This window comes from Epinephelus lanceolatus, chromosome 11 (genome assembly GCF_041903045.1).
Source record: "Epinephelus lanceolatus isolate andai-2023 chromosome 11, ASM4190304v1, whole genome shotgun sequence".
Lineage (NCBI taxonomy): Eukaryota > Metazoa > Chordata > Actinopteri > Perciformes > Serranidae > Epinephelus > Epinephelus lanceolatus.
In genome coordinates, this window is record NC_135744.1 from 11,516,242 (window position 1) to 11,534,201 (window position 17,960).

General features: G+C 39.1%; 2 protein-coding genes across 2 annotated transcripts; one reads left to right on the forward strand and one right to left on the reverse strand.

Annotated features, from left to right (window-relative positions):
• Nucleotides 1-745: 745 nt before the first annotated feature.
• On the forward strand, nucleotides 746-5,706 carry rraga (Ras-related GTP binding A). The gene is made up of 10 exons (XM_033637444.2): nucleotides 746-903; nucleotides 1,231-1,361; nucleotides 2,492-2,591; nucleotides 2,690-2,756; nucleotides 2,875-3,097; nucleotides 4,368-4,463; nucleotides 4,547-4,669; nucleotides 4,761-4,852; nucleotides 4,933-5,048; nucleotides 5,140-5,706. Exons 2-10 carry the CDS (start codon nucleotides 1,335-1,337, stop codon nucleotides 5,241-5,243), a joined length of 948 nt encoding a protein of 315 aa, XP_033493335.1. The 5' UTR covers nucleotides 746-903; nucleotides 1,231-1,334; the 3' UTR covers nucleotides 5,244-5,706.
• A 4,015-nt stretch (nucleotides 5,707-9,721) lies between these two features.
• Nucleotides 9,722-16,522, reverse strand: LOC117272138 (cyclic nucleotide-gated cation channel). Its single transcript, XM_033650896.2, has 7 exons — nucleotides 16,119-16,522; nucleotides 14,726-14,843; nucleotides 14,511-14,621; nucleotides 13,529-13,705; nucleotides 12,208-12,315; nucleotides 11,971-12,077; nucleotides 9,722-11,323 (listed from the first exon to the last, which is right to left on the reverse strand). Exons 2-7 carry the CDS (start codon nucleotides 14,824-14,826, stop codon nucleotides 9,834-9,836), a joined length of 2,094 nt encoding a protein of 697 aa, XP_033506787.1. The 5' UTR covers nucleotides 14,827-14,843; nucleotides 16,119-16,522; the 3' UTR covers nucleotides 9,722-9,833.
• Nucleotides 16,523-17,960: the final 1,438 nt, after the last annotated feature.

Below are 17,960 nucleotides of genomic sequence, written 5' to 3' on the forward strand. Positions count from 1 at the left end.
ATAAACTGATTTATAAATTATCCTGCCAACCATTGAATTAGAATCTACAGTAATAGGCTACATTCAATGAAACTATTTAGCTTGCATTTACATGTTATTCATTTGTTCTTTTTACTTTCAAAAGTAAATTTATTTGAGTGTGCCCATGAACAAAAAATGACACAATTCAAGTGGGTGAATTTCATATTCATGAGTGAAATAAAAGGAGATGAAAAATATTCAGATTTACCAGGATGGTGAATGCAACCTTTTCAAATGTCTTTCATAGTTTGGGTGGTGTAGCACCAAATTATGGGCCCTATGCATAAGTAGTCTTGATGAGAAAATAGAAAATAAATATAATACATAAAAAATAAAAATAATAAATGAAAACATTTTAAAAATTGCAAACTTTCTTACTTTTTCAACACCTCTGGCTTCTTATAAATACATGTACTACTGTTTGTAGTAGGATATGCAGTATATTTGCAGTTTGTAATGTTTCCCTTAAGTAGTTTTACAGTTAAATCTATTTGGCAAGTAGCCACCAAAACTATTTTGATATTACTGAAAAAAAAAGATGAGGAAGAATTTTTTTTTCATTACTGCTAGACATTTTTAGCCTTTTCCAAAAGACCCTAATCTTATCTGCTGTTCTTACATTAAACTTAAAATATCTGCAGCCCTTAACTAAAGGTAGCCTCAGTATTTAACCTGTGAGTCAACACAACGTGTCTGTAAGACCAAACTCGGGGCATACAGCATTTGTTCCCATCATGTGACTTTGGCGTAAACAGGAAGCAGCTGATCTTGACTTCACTGCCTGCTTCTCTCAAGTAATGTCTACATCTGTATTCGTAACAAACAAATTAGAACTATAGTCGGAAATTGCTTGAATTTAAGTAACCGCGCGACCCTGTCGGGGTAAGTTGTCGATACACTACTGAAATTCAACCTAGCTAGCTAACGTTAGCCGTTTAGCTCGGCTAAGCTACCTGACATTTAACTGGATTGTTTGTCGTGCTAGCAAATTGAGTATTAGCATACATGTTTATCCGGAACAGAGAAAGGAGTTTTGATAAAGTTTTTAAACTGTTCATATGTTCTTATGTGTCTAATAAGTTTATGACTGGTGACGTGTTTGGCCTGTTCGTGAATACATAGTTTAAACGTGTCCTCTGTGGTTAAGTATCGGTGTTCAGTTTCAGTCGAGCTAACAGCTAGGTGAAAATATTTGTGTCTGTTCTGCAGCTGAAGGAGAGGAAGAGAGGAAGAGGAGAGCTGCTGCAGACACTGACTAAAGTCATCTGACTTGCAGCTGAGAGAAATACTCTACATCGTGTCTGTTGAGGGGGATGTCAAGCACAGCAATGAAGAAAAAGGTGAAGCAGGAGCTAATCATTGACTCTGTAGCATCACACATGTACTCAAGTACAATACTGAGGTGGTACCTTCCAAGTTATGTATCTACCCAGAGTTCCTTAAATTTGGAGCTGTAGCTGTTTTCCAATCCTTTCAAATAATTCTGACAACTGTAATCATACCCAACGTAGGAAAAAAAAATGTATATACATCTGTCCCATAATAAACATAATGCAGGAGTCAACAGGATTGCTCAACCAAATTAGTTACATACAACCCAAGGAGGAGTTAACATTGTATAATCAAACACATGATGGGCTTTTTAAGGCTGATGCTAAAATTCTTTTGTGTGAGCATGATGTTGCATTTTATATATATATATATATATATATATATATATATATATATATATATATATATTTTTATATTTATATTTATGGCTGTATGGAGAATTATTTGAATGAGCATTAAAGACCATTATGTAGGCAGATTCAATTTACAGAACATTTAAAAGAATAATTACATTAATAAATGTCATTTTATGGTAAGATTTTATGTACAAAGCAATTAATCAGTTAATAGAATATGATGCATTGTTGAAGATTAATTTACTCAACAGTATATAAAGCAATTAAATAACATTAAAATATGCTTACATGTTAGTGCACCTGCAATCACAAATATAAATCAAGAAGGAGCACTTGGAGACCACAGACCTCCACCAAGGCCATATATGCTCTGTCTAGCAATGTTAACAAAAGTTACAACATATTTTGTATTTCCAGGCCACTCCAAAATCTAATGGCTTATTCCTTCCTTGGCTCCTTGGCCCAAGTTTCATGAAGTTGGGGCTTGTAGTTTTTCTTTTATCCTGCTGACAAACAAACCCAAAAACATAACCTCTTTGGTGGAGTTAATATCATTTATACGTGTCACTCTGCTGCATAGTGAGTACTTTTGCTGTACCTCAAGCACATGATGTTTCTAATAACGCTTATGTGCTTTTACAAAAGTAGAAGAATAAATGTAGTACTTTCTCTTCTAATAAAGTGTTTTCAGTAATGCTTCTTAAGAGTCTGAATATTGTAAGGAGTGGAGAGACAAGATTTTAACTTAAGTGGTGAGTGAATCTGTTGCATTTGTCCTTTAGGTGTTACTGATGGGAAAAAGCGGGTCTGGAAAGACCAGTATGAGATCAATCATCTTTGCCAATTACATAGCTCGAGACACACGCCGCCTTGGAGCTACAAGTAAGAGTACTTTAGAAAATGTGATGATTCATTTTTGATGCTGAGTGTTTCTTTAATCTCATCTATAAAACAATCTTGTCATCCTTTGTCAAATTTAGTTGACGTGGAGCACTCCCATGTACGGTTTCTTGGCAATCTGGTCCTAAACCTGTGGGACTGTGGAGGGTAAAGTTCATTTGTTCATCATATGCAATCTTCTAAACCAGCTGCGACAATTCAGTCTTTTTTCCCCTTATCTGAAACCCTCTGTGAAATGTTGCTCTGTGCTTTCTTCGCCCATCAGACAGGACACATTCATGGAGAACTACTTCACCAGCCAGAGGGACAACATTTTCAGAAATGTAGAAGTGCTGATTTATGTATTCGATGTTGAGAGCCGTGAGCTGGAGAAAGACATGCACTACTACCAGTCGTGTCTGGAGGCCATCCTGCAGAACTCCCCCGATGCTAAAGTCTTCTGCCTCGTTCACAAAATGGATCTGGTGCAGGAGGACCAGAGAGATTTGGTAAGCATAACAATTTTTATTTAATTATCAGCAAAGGTCTTCCTTTCAGTGCACATTTTTTTGTGTCTCACACAGAAGCACATGAGCCTACAGACATTTTGACAGCCATGTTCAGTGTCACCAGAAACACTGAGGCAGCTGCTGTCTGTCTTTGGCACATTTGGTGCTCTTAGTGGTAGAGCTTTGTGGAAGCCATTTTACCTGAAACTGACAATCACAAGACAGATTTGTTACCAACATGAGAATAAAGTGACACTAAACAGTTTCAGAATATATTATTTTGCTCATTAGAATAATCCTTATTACATCCAAATGACACTAAAAATCATCATTGCTGTGGCATAAATTAGCCAGTCGTGATACTAGGGACAGAAATTTACCTTGAACAAAAAAAGAGTCGGTAAATTAAAAGCAAGTACAATATTAACTTGATTATTATTTTTGCTTACATTTACACTTCTGAGTTGGATAAACATAATCATGTTTTAAATATAAAAACTTTATACAAAACCTTATATAAAACTTTAACAACAGCCGTCACAACCTCTCACCAAGGCAAATATTTAAACACACACACACACACACACCGTCTATGCTGTGGTAACCCTTTCAAATCGCCAGGTGCAGGGCTCATAAAACGATCTGATATAAATAAATTCACCAGCCTGGTTTCATGTGCCAACAAAAACCCTGCAGTCAGAACTTATCACAGGTGCCGCTAAAGAGAGCAGAGCGAAGATCTTGGAGATGGTAAATTTAAAATCTGGTTGGAATGGCAGATGACTGGTAGCCTTCTTGGCTAATTTTGAAGTTTTTATGCTTTTCTTCTTTTCATCAATCAAGTACTAATAATCATGCTCAACCTTTTGTCATGTGAAGGACCCCTGAATATATACACATTTGATAGGATTTCACTCCATGGACCTCTTTCAAAAAAGGATTTTGGTTCAGATATGATAAAGACAAGAATTCTATAGTTGTCAACCACAGTGGAGGAGAAACCTCTGGAGGAAGTGAAACCTGTGATCAGAACAGTCACTCTTATGACTCTTAATCACATTGGGCTCACTTCTACAGTGAATTAAATAATGAAAATAACTCTTCCTCATGTTTTTTTTTTTTTTTTGGAGACCCACTGGAACTCCCACAAGGACCCCTGGGGGTCCACTGAATCTGAATACCTTGTGAAAATAATGACTATTGTGAATTTAATAAAATCTAATTGCTTGAATATTGTCCGTGTGACTGACTAACCTCACTGTTTTTACAGATCTTTAAGGAGCGTGAAGAAGATCTGAAGAGACTGTCCAGACCTCTTGCTTGCACTTGCTTCAGGACGTCAATCTGGGACGAAACCCTGTATAAGGTTGTGACATTTGACCGGTTGTATGTTCACATGTCGGGTAACAAAGTTGGCTCTGTGAGAAACATTTTTAAATGTCTTTGCAGGCCTGGTCTAGCATAGTATACCAGCTCATCCCCAACGTCCAGCAGCTGGAGACGAACCTGAGGAATTTTGCGCAGATCATAGAGGCAGATGAAGTTCTTCTGTTTGAGAGAGCCACCTTTCTGGTGAGAGCAACCACTTCCTTTGGTAGGACACTGTCTGAGAATCGGGATCTGGTAATGAAAGTCTTTTTTTAACGGTGTTGTGTAAATGCAGGTGATCTCCCACTATCAGTGCAAAGAGCAGCGCGACGCTCACAGGTTTGAGAAGATCAGTAACATTATCAAACAGTTCAAACTCAGCTGTAGGTGAGTTCACTCTGCAGAAACATCACCTTCGCTCCACACCTGCTGAATGATTCTAATTTTGTATTTATTATTTATTCCAGTAAACTTGCAGCCTCATTCCAAAGCATGGAAGTGAGGAACTCCAACTTTGCGGCCTTCATTGACGTCTTCACCTCCAACACATATGTCATGGTCATCATGTCGGACCCCTCCATTCGTAAGTAGCGATGGTGAACATTTCTCAGCATTGACTGTGAAGTTCTGAAACCAAATCAGCATAATAACAGCCCGTGTCTCCATTTTTCCAGCATCTGCAGCCACTCTCATCAATATCCGTAATGCTAGGAAACACTTTGAGAAGTTGGAGCGGGTGGATGGACCCAAGCACAGCCTGCACATGCGAATGCGCTAGCCGGTGCATTTGTTCCAGTGGATACTCTCAGCCAATCAGTCCACAGACCGCAGACGGCATGTTGCGGCCTTCCAGCTCCGATACATACGAGCAGCCCTGCACTGTCTCCTCTATATCTTCACATTCAATCACAGTTATTACTGGAGAAATCATATTTTCTTTTGGTCTAATTTCTACAGTGATCATAAGTATCTCGAACAGTGATACATTCTGTCGGAATATTTGCCCTAACTCGACGCATTGAAGTAAAATGAATAGTTGTGTTTACTATGAAGGGGGCTACCTTTGCTGTCACACTTTGTCTTATACAGTAGATTCATTCACTCCATGCAGTGAATCCCAGTGATCCGGGGATGTTATCTCCACATGATAAGCAGCAGCAGATACTGTTTGATTTTCAAATGCAGTTTGTAAGCTGTTACACTTTGAAAGTACGAACATTATAGTTGTATTCAGAAAAATATCATTTGTCATGTGTTTTTTTTTCCTCCTTTTTATATTTTAATAGTGTTCACCACTTGATCAGCATTTACAAATCACAAAAATATTTGTGTTACATAAATGAACAGATATTCATATAAGTACGTATTAACTTACGTATTAACTTCCTGTAAAAACCACCCTGCTCAGAGATGGTTCATGTTAGTCCTTTAATTCACTGCAGTGTCTCTGACCATGTGGCCTCTTGACACCTGGCACCAGTTGTCCTGTACACATGACATATTGGTGACAAAAGTTTGATGTGGGGTAGGGAAGGGGGTACAGTGCACCTGTTAGGTCAGTTTCATGGCGGCGACAGCAGTGTATGTGCAGATGGAGCTGCATGTTACAAACAATCAGGTCATTTCAGGGAATTTAACACGATAGACAGCTGAAACAGTTCAGATCTTTTGAAGTGGGGTTCTATGAGGTATTTATCAGTAGTAGTTTATTACACACCGAAGATATTGGTTCACACGCTACCAGTTTGGAGAGGCAGGCAGGAGTAGCAACATGGAAACTAGGCAGTGTACTGCTGTAGTGGGCAGGAGCAAAATGTATTTTAGCCACCAATAATATCAGTTTAAGTGTGTGCTATATTTAGAATATTTTCACCACTTCACCTTGCTGTCAGACAGGGATTTCCAATTGGGAATTGAAGCCATTGTATCGCTCTCTTGAAAGCCAGACTCAATTGAGAAAACGGTAATTTAACGCTGCCGAACACAGGGGCTGCTGGTCTATCGCTGCTGACTGCCCCCTGCTTTATGTTATACACTGACTAGGGTTAAGTACCTCATACAAACCTTACGTCAAATGATACGAACTATCCCTTGAAGCTTGTTACATGAGTTTAGATATCATTTGTTAGTGTCTGAATCAGCACTTAAAGCCCCTGAAAATGTGACTCCAAAACTAAAGTTTTTCTCAATGACTTTTAACATTCATGACTACATGAGAAATGATCAAACATAAACATCTTTAGGTATTATTTGTTATTAGTAAAACACCCCAAAACTCACTTCATCTGGACTGTTTGGGTGTGTTTTATTTATTTTATTTATTTATTTCGGATTTGATGGTGACCAAACCGATTGGTTCACAGAGGTATTTGACATCACCTTTTTCGAACTAAGCCCCTCCCACTTTAAACCAACAGAAAGCACAAAGAAAGAGCAGAAATGCAGCAATGTCACAGGAAAATAACCAAAGTTCTTCTAACTTTTTCAGAAAATGGTGTTCACATGAGTCTCCATTACTCATAGAAGGAAGATGATTGAGAAAATACATTTTCAGGGCCTTTGAGTTACAGTTTTTCATGTTAAAGGGACAGTTCACCCTAAAATCAAGTACACATTTTTCCTTCTACTTGTATTGTCATTTATTAAATTAGATTGTTTTGGTGTGAGTTGCCGAGTGCTGATGATATCACCCATAGAGATGTCTGCCTTCTCTCCAATATAATGGAACTAGATAGCACTCAGCTTGTGGTGCTCAAAGCGCCAAAAATACATTTGGAAAAACTCAACAGCAATGTCTCTTTCCAGAAATCATGACTTGCTTACTCAAGATAATACACAGACCTTGTTGTGAGCAGTTTCATGTAGGTACTATTTTCTTTCTACCAAACTACACCTGCCAACTGTATCACTGTGCAGAAGGACGTGTGCATCTACTCATGAAAGGCTTGTGCTCGTGACAGCAGGAGATGTAAACCTTAACAGTGTCCTTCTCGGCTGAGCTTTAACATCAGCTTGTTCAGTGGTGCAAGGTGAGCTAGCAGTTAATGCATGCTTCCCTCTATGCAGTGATAGAGCTGGCAAGTGTATTTCAGTGGAAAGAAAATGGCTTTTTTTGCTTTGCCCCTTTGAGCACCACAAGCCGAGTGCCATCTAGTTCCATTATAGTCGAGAGAAGGCAGACATCTGTACAGCCAATATCTCCAGCACTCGGCAACATACACCAAAATAATATAGATTGATAAAAAGCACTACAGCTAAGAGGAAAAAAAATGTATTTTGATTTTGGGGTGAACTGTCCCTTTAATGTAGTCTAAGCACTGTGTGTCAGCTCTGTCCAGACCCTGTTTTCACCCAGGTTTCAAACAAAATATGGAGCCTGGCAGTAATTCAACTGAGAACTGACGGAGCCTTCATAGTGAGCCCATGTCCTGATAGCTCGCACCAGTCTGTTTTGCTAGAAAACAGTTTTTAAAAGCTGATTACTGGACATTGAGCCTTGTTTTATCAATACACTGGTCTTTACTGGTAATGCTGATAGAGAAAATGTATTCAGCATCCCACTGAGCTGATGTAACTGACTGCTGGCAGACACTTTGTTTTTAACATAAAGCATCTGTCTCCAACATCATACACATTCTTGCTAAATCCAACGTTTTAAAAATTCTGATGACATGTATCACTGGATTACTCATGAAACACTCAGCCTAGGCTGTTGCTGCGCTCAGCCAGTTGAGATTGGTGTATTTTCATTTTGTCTTTGAATTTGACAGAAATTGATACTAATTACCTCTGCTGTTAAAGGAACACTATGCATGAGCTTCACACCTTCTCACTTCTGCTTTTTTATTTATATCAAAACATGATTTGAGACAGACTAAATTTTGATGCCATCTTACCACAACTCATATGTAAATAAGTTTGGTGATTTGTGAGTCAAAAGACATGTAGATAGCTTGATTAGAACTGGGTCGAATATAGTTGTAAAGTAAAATACATTTGTAGTCTACATTATATAAGACTATCATTTCATATTTCAGTGACATGTTTCAGTGTAAGTACTCTCTTCAAACAATGTTCAGATAGAAAAACTTAAAACATTTAAGTTAAATTTAGTTCATAGAAAGATATCTTCTGATTTGCAAATCACTCATGTTTACTGAGAATTTCATATCTCACACTGAATCTCATATTAAGGTTATATTTAGGTCAGGATTGAGATCTTGTACCACTCACAACACAGGTTTGATATCTGAGCCTATCAAGAGCCGAATCTGTCATTTGTTTCTAATCCGATACAATGGGGAGACTTCATATATATTCATGCTGTTTGACCAGCCCACAGCAGGTAACTGGAGATTTGTCCATGGTACTTGATCCCACCCACTCCTTCAGGGGCTGCAGGGGACGTGCACTCATTACCTCCTGCCCCTTTATCATAGCCAGCTCTGCCGCAGAGGCATTGTTCCAGCTGTGCTTATCGACACTGCTCATGTGGTTCACTTGTATCCTGGAATGCAGATGGCTGAATAACTGGAAAATCCCCAGTCCCTCGCTGCAGAGAGGGAGTCTGTATAATGGGAATGGGAGTAACTACATGCAAACACACAAAATGGCTTACTCATTTTTATATAACTATGGCAAAGTAAATTTTATGGCAAATAAAAAGTGACGCAAAAAATAGAAGCTACACATTGTGAGAAAGTCACCTCACCAGAGCCAAAATCATTTTCAACTCCCCCTCAAATGTCCCACAACAGCCAAAGTAGGGAGACTGTCAACAGGCTGTTATGATAACCATCATAGTACACCAGAATCAGATCTAAGGATGCTGGAAAATAATTGTGCTTGTGTATGTGAACTCAGCAAATCACCTTCTACCGTCTCTCCTTGGGCTTTTTCCCCAGGAGGAGCAGCAAGAGAGGTGTACAGGGCCACAGCATAATACATAATATGTCAGGAGAACTGAATCCCTCTACTGATGCAACTGAAAACAAGGTGTTTACAAGTGACCCAAAATTTAGAACAAGCAGCAATCTCCTTTGCTTTTTTAGTCTGAAATCTAAAAAGTGACATTTAAGCATCATTTGCATTTTTTTTGTAATGTACTCTAGTATCTGATTTGTCTTATTAATGTGTTCTCCATACCTTGAATTGGCTTGATCTGGGAGTAACTTTAAAGCCACCATTTAAACAAACATTTAATTCAGTGGTTTTTGGCATAGACAAGAACTCAAAGACTGCATGGGCATAGCAGTGTTATCCACTTTCTTTTCATGTTTATTGACATGCACATCTCTTTACGCTCAGCTAAACTGATAAAACATTCTCACAATGGACATAACAAACTAAAATCTCCTTGATATAACAGTCAGTGTTTTGTTGGGCTCTTTTTGTTCTCCATTTGCACATTATTTCTATGTGGAGACCCATCTGTATGGGCAACAGGCCCAGGGTTTATTTCAGTGACTGTCTCTGCATCTGCACCCATGTGATCACTTGCATCTGCACCGCAGTCTGTTTGATTCAGCTGCCTCTCAAGCAAAGTTATACGCTGCTTCAGCCGTAGCTGAGTGTGTTTGTATTCACTGAGCAGACGGGCAAAGCGAGTCTGAAGAATGTCCAGAGAGGACTCCAGTCTCTCCACCTTCTCCTCTGTGTCCTCTTTCTGCAGCCCGCCGCTCTCTGCATTCTCATCCAGCAGACCCTCCTTCATCAGGATCTCCCGGCCCCTCTCCTCTAGCACAGTCTTAGCATCTGGATACTCTGTCACTGCCTCCATCAAGTCGTCCTTAGAGAGGCAGAAGAGATCAGAGTAACCCAGGCTGCGAATGTTGGCTGTTCGCCGATTTCCCATTTTACTACCTTTTATGTTGAGGATGCTGATTTCCCCGAAGCAGCTGCCAGCGGTGAGGAGAGCGTACTGTGTGACCCCGTCATCAGCCACTACAGCCAGCTTCCCCTCTTTAATGATATACATCTCCTTTCCAATGTCCCCTTTTCTGCAGATGTAGTCCCCTGGACTGAAGACCTGTGGGCGTAGTTTGAGCACAAGCTCCACCAGCAGGCCTGCCTCACAGTCCTGAAAAATGCGTACTTTCTTCAGGGTCTCTAGGTGTACGTTGATAGCAATCTCAGCCCGCAGTTTGTTTGGCAAATTCTTTAGCACCTCCTTCTCATCTACGGCTTTCTTGTTGGTCCAGAGGTAGTCGAACCATTTAATGACACGTGTCTCCAGTTCTTTGCTGACTTTGCGGAAGTGCATGTAGTGTTTAATGGCATCGATCCGGGCTTGAAACTCAGCACGGGTGGCATTCATGTTGGCAATCATGGAACCAACATTTCCCACAATTGTGGCAAAGATCAGCACCCCAACAAGAAAGTCAAAGACCACAAATAGGTACTCTTCATCTCGCACGGGTGCAGGCATCTCCCCAATAGTGGTGAGAGTAAGAGTCGACCAGTAAAGACAGTAGACGTAACTCCGAGTCAGCGAGGAATACTCAGGTTTGGAGATGTTTGGGAACACCCAGGTGTCTGAGCCAAATCCCAGAGAATTGGATATAGCATAGTAGATGCAGGCGTTCCAGTGAATGATGACCAGGATGTAAAGCACCAAGTTGCAGATGCGGAAAATGTTGGGGTAGTTGGTGCGTGTCTCAGTGCGGTCAAAAAATTCAAACATGCGTGGGAAGCGAAGCAGACGGTTAAACCTGAGCTGGGGTGTGTGGATGCCGGTGGAGATATAAGCCAGGTCAGTGGGCAGGATGGACACTACATCCAGCTTGAACTGCAACGTTCGGACGTAGCTGTCTCTAAGCTTGGCATGATCCTTCACCAGCAAACCTTGTTCCAGGAACCCTGGGACAAGGAGAAGAGAGCACAAATTCAGCTGAGCAGTGATATCACATTACTGTTGAGTTTTATTACTGGAGTTTAGCATCTTTCAGCTCATTGTTTTGGTTTTGTCCCACAACTTTACTGTTTGATGCTCTCAATAACCCTGTTTTCAGCAGTGAAAAATCTCTTAAGCATATTGTACGCTACCAGCTCAGCACCAAACAGCAGACAGGACAGACAAAGTGAGCAACTAGCTGGTGGACATAGCGGAGCTTCAGCAGCTAAAGAGCCAGATATTTCCTTCAGGAGTTGGTGGAGAACAAAACATAGCTAAAATTAAGTGAATATTAGACTAATAATTGTCAGCTGGACAGACACAAAACTCTGAATGAATGCTAATATTATTCTCTGTTTGCTGGATGTGCAAAACGTTTGTAGCAGCACTCTCAGGGTAATAATAAGTCAGTGTTGTGTTTACAGGTTTCAGTTTCTAGAAATCAAAATGGGTCATCGAATCATTGGTCAGTGGCCTGAAAATGACATAAAAATGGCGTATGCGTTTGAACGCTCACATAAAAAATACAATCATGGGGCCTTTAAAGCTTAGAGCATCTGCTGTGAAATACAGTGTGTTGTGATGCCAGAAGCTGTATTATGATATAGATTACCTGTGCGAAGTCGGACGCAAGTGTCCATTATGTACACACAGTCAGAGAGGTAGTCCAACACAAGCCAGCAGATGTAATTGCCCACCTGTAACTTGTCAAAGCATGCCCTGTGAATATAAGACGAGAAATGATTTACTGCTCCAGCCTTAGAAGTTGACAGTACACCTGTTTACTACATCCATCACCCATCTCTGGAGGGCGCAGGGCCTCAATAGATAACCATTGTAGTGTTATTACCTTGCTACGACAAGGAACCAGTTGTAGAGCACCGCTGTGGCGATGACAAATAACCAACGGTAGTAGGCGTTATCGGATGGGGACACCACAAACAAATCCCACTTTTTCCTGAAAGCAGTGAGAGATTGCAAAAAATACACTCAGACACAAGTGTGGCTTAAATTTCTTAAAATTATACAGAAAAATAGAAGCAGTTGCAAAATATAAAGCAATGCAGTTCAATAGCTCTGCAATACTTCTGACAACTGAGCATGGAAGCAAAATATCTTGGAAACAACTTACACTATATTGCAGTCCCATATGCTTCAACATAAACTGCAGCTTTACAACTATCACAGAGTTGAATCAACACCTCTGAGTGCTGCACTGCCCTTTCTTCTCAAACCTTTATCTAAACAGAACATGTCTATGACCTAATGAGGCTGGGTCTGTTGTGACCTCTGGGGAAAATTATCCCTAACCTTAAAGGGTAGTTTTTGGTATTTTTCAACCTGGACCTGGACAACAATTTTGGAAGGTACTGATTGAGAGCGCTGCATCTGGCAGCTGCAAAACAGGCTGCAGTGTAACCACTTGGTGCACGTTCGTATCATCAGTTGCCACTGACAGGCTCAGATTGTTATCATAGGTCATCAACTTATGGAAAGGATCCTTACAGAGATAGACTTTTGTTGAAGGGTTAGATCCTTTTGCTTAACCAGAAACAGCCCTTAAATTTTTATCGTCAAACTCATCAGACTCCAGACGGTCATTTTAGTGTGTATAGAGCAACTATATTTTTACATCTTAACGGGTAAATCAAGGGTTTATTTCAACCAGACCAGAGTTTGTGATTGTTGTTGTGGAAAGACGATGTAAAATGATGTAAAGCTTTTTGGGGAATTATTATCTGGGCTGTTTCTGGTTAAACAAAAATGATCTTACTCTTTAACAACAAGGTCTGTCTCTGTAGGGATCTTTTGCATAACTTGTCACACACTTGCACTAACAATCTGAGCCTGTCAGTGGCAAAAACAAGCACTTTTAGAGGAGGTAAATTGAGGTTTTGTATGTTCCGAATTGTAACTCAGCAGCTTTCTTTTGCAGCTGCTGCCTGCTGCACTTTTATTCAACACCTTCTAAAGCAGTTGTTCCCATTAGTCACTTAGATACAAATCCATGGAAAAAAAGGGTCCAGGTTGAAAAACACGGAAGTTACGCTTTAATACTTTGTGCAGAAGAGCAGGCCCTTTTTGAAATGTATAATACGTTTTTCACTGGTGCATATGTTGTACTTCAAAGAGCATAGCAATAGTTCAGGTTGACAAGCAGGCAGGCATACCTGAAGATCCCCTTGGCATTGTTGCCATTGGCATCTGGTTGCGTGTTGCTGATGCGGCTGGGGGCCGTTCTTAGCTCAGGGCCACGAAAGCGCTCCAGGAAGGAGTCTGGCCGCTCCTCCTCCTCCAGCAGGCTTCTGTGTGCCCATTCCCTCAGTCTCACCACCAGGCTTACCAGTCTGATGCAAAAACACAAGAAACATTCAAGCTTCATAACATTTTAACCATGACAGGGACACAACACATACACATCATCAAGGAGCGGCATTAAGAAACCAATACAGTTTAATTTGACTACTGTACCATTTGTTTTTAACGATTCTAGCAGGAATCACAATTCATTTGACATATTTATATCTTACAAATTACATTATATTAATTATCACTTACCACTTTTATCCAAAGCAATAAAATGTAACAAATAAACTTGAAACGTGTTTTATTGTTTGGGAAAAAAACATCCTCCAAGAAGAATTTTGTTTTTTGCTTATCCAGGATTATGTTTTTGGATATAATTTCTGCCTTTACTGCAAAATATTTCAATTTTTATGAACTGTTCAATCCCCAAATTAGTCTTAAAATCTTTCTACAAGAAACTTAGAATAACATCATTTGAACAGGGAAACAAACTTTTTCTTTGATCCCAATTTATCATCCCAGTTTTCATCAAGCAATTGCACTTTTTTCTCAAGACTGTATGATAGAGAGAACATTAGAAAAATATGACAGAATAACACAGGAAAACATGTCTCTGGTTTTATGTCCAGACTGTACACCATGTGTCCTTTTATCTAGCATATGACCTTAAAAAGACTTTCTGTAATCTTTGAGTCATGGGTTGTTTTTTTTAAAGCCACACAACATTTGCTTTAAAAAGTAGTATAAAAATAAAAAAGAGCTGCACAATAATGTTTCACCTTCTCTGATCAGTCAGTTTCTAAAAGCTGTGTGAAGGAGGCTGATGTCCCACAGCTGGTCTGTTACCTTGACATGGCACCGTTCCTTTGAAAAGAATTTCTGGAATTGTGTCCATGAGGGTCGAGAGCAGCGACTCTTTGTAGCTCTGAGGATGTGTCATCACACACAGATGGTACCCTGCAGCACCAGAAAACAAACATGTAGTCTTTCACTTTTTTGTGCATGTTTCAATTGTCTCAAACAAGCCTCTGAAACAAACACAATTCAGTAGCTGTCCTCACCTGCTGAGAATACTTTCAGCTCTCTCGATCTCCTCCTCCAAGGTGGTCTTCACTGACAGATTGTGTGGTGACCGATCTCTCTCAGCCACGTGGCCCGTCATCTTCAGACCTGCAGGACCTGTGGACAACTACTTGTGTTACAGCCTCCTTTGCAGGCATCTACTCTGTTTGAGTGGAAGTGTTGGGCATGTTGACTTTTTCTCCGGTGTGGCAGCAGAAGACAGTTTTCGTGGTTTGCACAGAGTCTGTGAGAGTGTTTATGGTGCGTATGACAGAATATAGTCAGGGGACAGGGGGACAACTGGGACTGTCTGCCACACTCCCTCACCTGGCCCGTCACACAGCAGCCGGTTGCTGTGGTGACTGAAGCAGCTACAAGAGAAACCACATTATACTGAAGTTGCATGTTTGAAATGCAGTTCTGACGTGACCGAGGTTCACCTACAACCCATTCACAAACAGCAGCATCCCCCATCCAAAAATGTGAGGGCAGAGACAGCTTTGTGCAGCGCAGACACATGACAAGGTGATTAGGCTACTGTTACCATTGTGTGACTAATTGGTGGATCATTAACGAAAACACACACACAGTCGGCCTGAAGCTCTGAGGCTCCACGAGCCAATCAGCCGCTCTCCCTCAGGAGCAGCATCACTTAGGAAACCAGGGTGCTGACTGAAAGCAGTGTGTGTCATGTGTGTGTCATATTTGCGGGGGGGGGGGGGTTCACTGAAAGGGCTGTAAAAGTGGTAATTCAGCTGCAAAGACACAAACTACATGTATTACTATTTCTTTCTTTTAAGGTCCCATCATTTCTGAATAATTTATCAATTATTGAATAGGAAGTTTCTTAAAAAGAATCATCAATTCCTACTAATTGCTGATGTAAGAGCAAACAATTTAACATATATACAGATAATATAGTTGCCAGTAATAAGTTAAAAAAATAATAAATATTTACTTGGGTTTAAAGGGAGCTTTTACTGTTTACCCTATACTTTATGCCAAATTACATAGTTTTATCTAGGACATTATTAAAAAACATATCAAATAAAGCTTCAGCTTGTTTTTTATTTATGAAACTTAAGTCATATATTGACAAGACATTTTCCAGCATATAAGTATAGATATATACTGTTATTTAGTACATAATGAGATAGAGCTTCAAAAAGTTTTACTAGCAACACACAGTGAAACATAGTTTTTATTCTTAAACAATACTAAATCAACATCTTCACTCCTCAAAAAAAATTAATTATTTGTCATTAAACCGTATTCTCAACATATTTTCAAATCTGGATTATTAGCATTATCATTTTGGCCAGGATAATAAAAAAAGGAAAAAAAGAAAATCATGGAAAAAGTGACCTCACACACACATATCTCTATCCCTACCTTATGTTTCCTTTAGTTATTCCAATAAAATCCTTATGGTGACTTCACACAGACACACCCAGAGCAGCTTTCTCCCGGCCAGTCCATCCTCGGTGCCTACAGTGGATGTTATGAGAGGAAAAGTCAAACTGCATCCAACACTTCTTAAAAAACAATCACAAGTCCTGTTCTTGCAACACTTTCTGTGAGCTCCTCTTGAAGTGTGTTCCCCTCAGGAGCACGAACACGTGGTCCCACACCTGATCCTCAGTTGGACCAGGCACACGCAGGAGAGCGGCAGGATGGGAGATGCAGGGTGGGGGAATCTTTGAATGGTTAAGAGCCCAGATGTCAGCTTCTGACTGAGGAGTCTGCTGGGAAAAGCTGTTGGCAGTACTTCCCTCTGCACGTCTCTAACACAGGAGAATACTGAGAGACAACACAAAGCAAGCAGATCATTCACAAGGTTATCTTATATGTTGTCATCATTGCATTATAATGTTTTATTCATCATTAATAGTACAGTGGCATATTGATATAATCGTGTGTATGATATTTGAGATTTCAGATACAGTTGCTTCTAAGATACAACCCAATGCAAACCAGATGTTCCCAACCTGTTTGTGACCCCTGACAAAAAAGGCAATAAATGATGATTGATGAGTGACACATTGATGCATCAATATTAATGATCTAAAACGTCACTGGCCTATATTATAATATATCAGTTACAGGGACCATTTTTCTGCAGAACAAGTACCTTTTCTTTTGATACTTTTTGCTGATAATACTTCTGTACTTTTATTGAGGAAAGATTTCGAATGCAGGACTTTTATTGTTAATGGGGTGTTTTAACAGTGTTCAGCGGGTATTTACTTTACTTTACTACTCAAATAAAGGATCTGAATATTCCTTCCATACTGTTGGCTCAGTATTTTGTGTAACACAAGACTGTTTACTGGGCCTTTACCAAACATTTTGAAGATTCAGTACTTCATTTGTAACATCAATTCTGTGTTTCTGCACAGTTGCAGTTTCGGCTGATAACTCAGCTAAGTGTTCAGATAAGTGTTGTAAAGTCCAAAAGTCAACATTTATTGAAATAAGATCACTGCAGTCACAGCAGTTAAAAAAAAAAAGTTAACTCTCCCCATTAATACACACAAGGTGATCTATCAGCAATTTAACAGCACAAGTTATTAATAAAACGAAGTTGACTTAATTATAATAATGATAATAATCATACAATGATATAATAAACTAATTTAATCCAATAAATCACTTTATTCAAGTTGAGGATTTTTTTTTATTTTTTTTTTAATATTTTTGTCTTTAGGGTGATGACATCATTCGAAGCATCATTTGAAAACCTCAGCAGAAGCTCTGAATTTAGAAAAAAAAAGTTCAGTGAAGCCCTGACCTTCACTAGGGACATTTCAATAATTGATTTATTATCATTATTATTATTATTATTATTATTATTATTATTATTATTATCATTATAAGTAGTAGTAGTAATGTTTCTAGTTGGGTATAATACTTGGACTGGTTGTTGTCTGATCAGCCTCTCTTTCTCTCCTCTACTTGAACTAATCTTCTTGATAAAATAAAAATTGATTGAACTGATTTAAAAATCAGGGATGTGTCTGGCTTTTTAATTTTTTAAAATTATTTATTTATTTATATATTTTTTTAGATTATAATGGTCTCAGGTATTTTGTAATTTGATGCTCTTTTTTTCTTTTATTTATATATATATATATATATATATATATATATATATGTATATATATATATATATATATATATATATATATATATATATATATATATATATATATATATATATATATATATTTATAT

Excerpts from the sequence above, each read along its gene's own strand:
- rraga (XM_033637444.2), top strand. The coding sequence starts at position 1,335 with ATGTCAAGCACAGCAATGAAGAAAAAG. Across the intron at positions 2,592-2,689 it reads ACGCCGCCTTGGAGCTACAA|TTGACGTGGAGCACTCCCAT; the intron begins GTAAGAGTACTT and ends TGTCAAATTTAG. Across the intron at positions 2,757-2,874 it reads AACCTGTGGGACTGTGGAGG|ACAGGACACATTCATGGAGA; the intron begins GTAAAGTTCATT and ends TTCGCCCATCAG.
- LOC117272138 (XM_033650896.2), bottom strand. The coding sequence starts at position 14,826 with ATGACGGGCCACGTGGCTGAGAGAGATCGGTCACCACACAATCTGTCA. Across the intron at positions 14,622-14,725 it reads GCTGAAAGTATTCTCAGCAG|GGTACCATCTGTGTGTGATG; the intron begins GTGAGGACAGCT and ends CTGGTGCTGCAG. Across the intron at positions 12,078-12,207 it reads TGGTTCCTTGTCGTAGCAAG|GGCATGCTTTGACAAGTTAC; the intron begins GTAATAACACTA and ends TTATATTCACAG.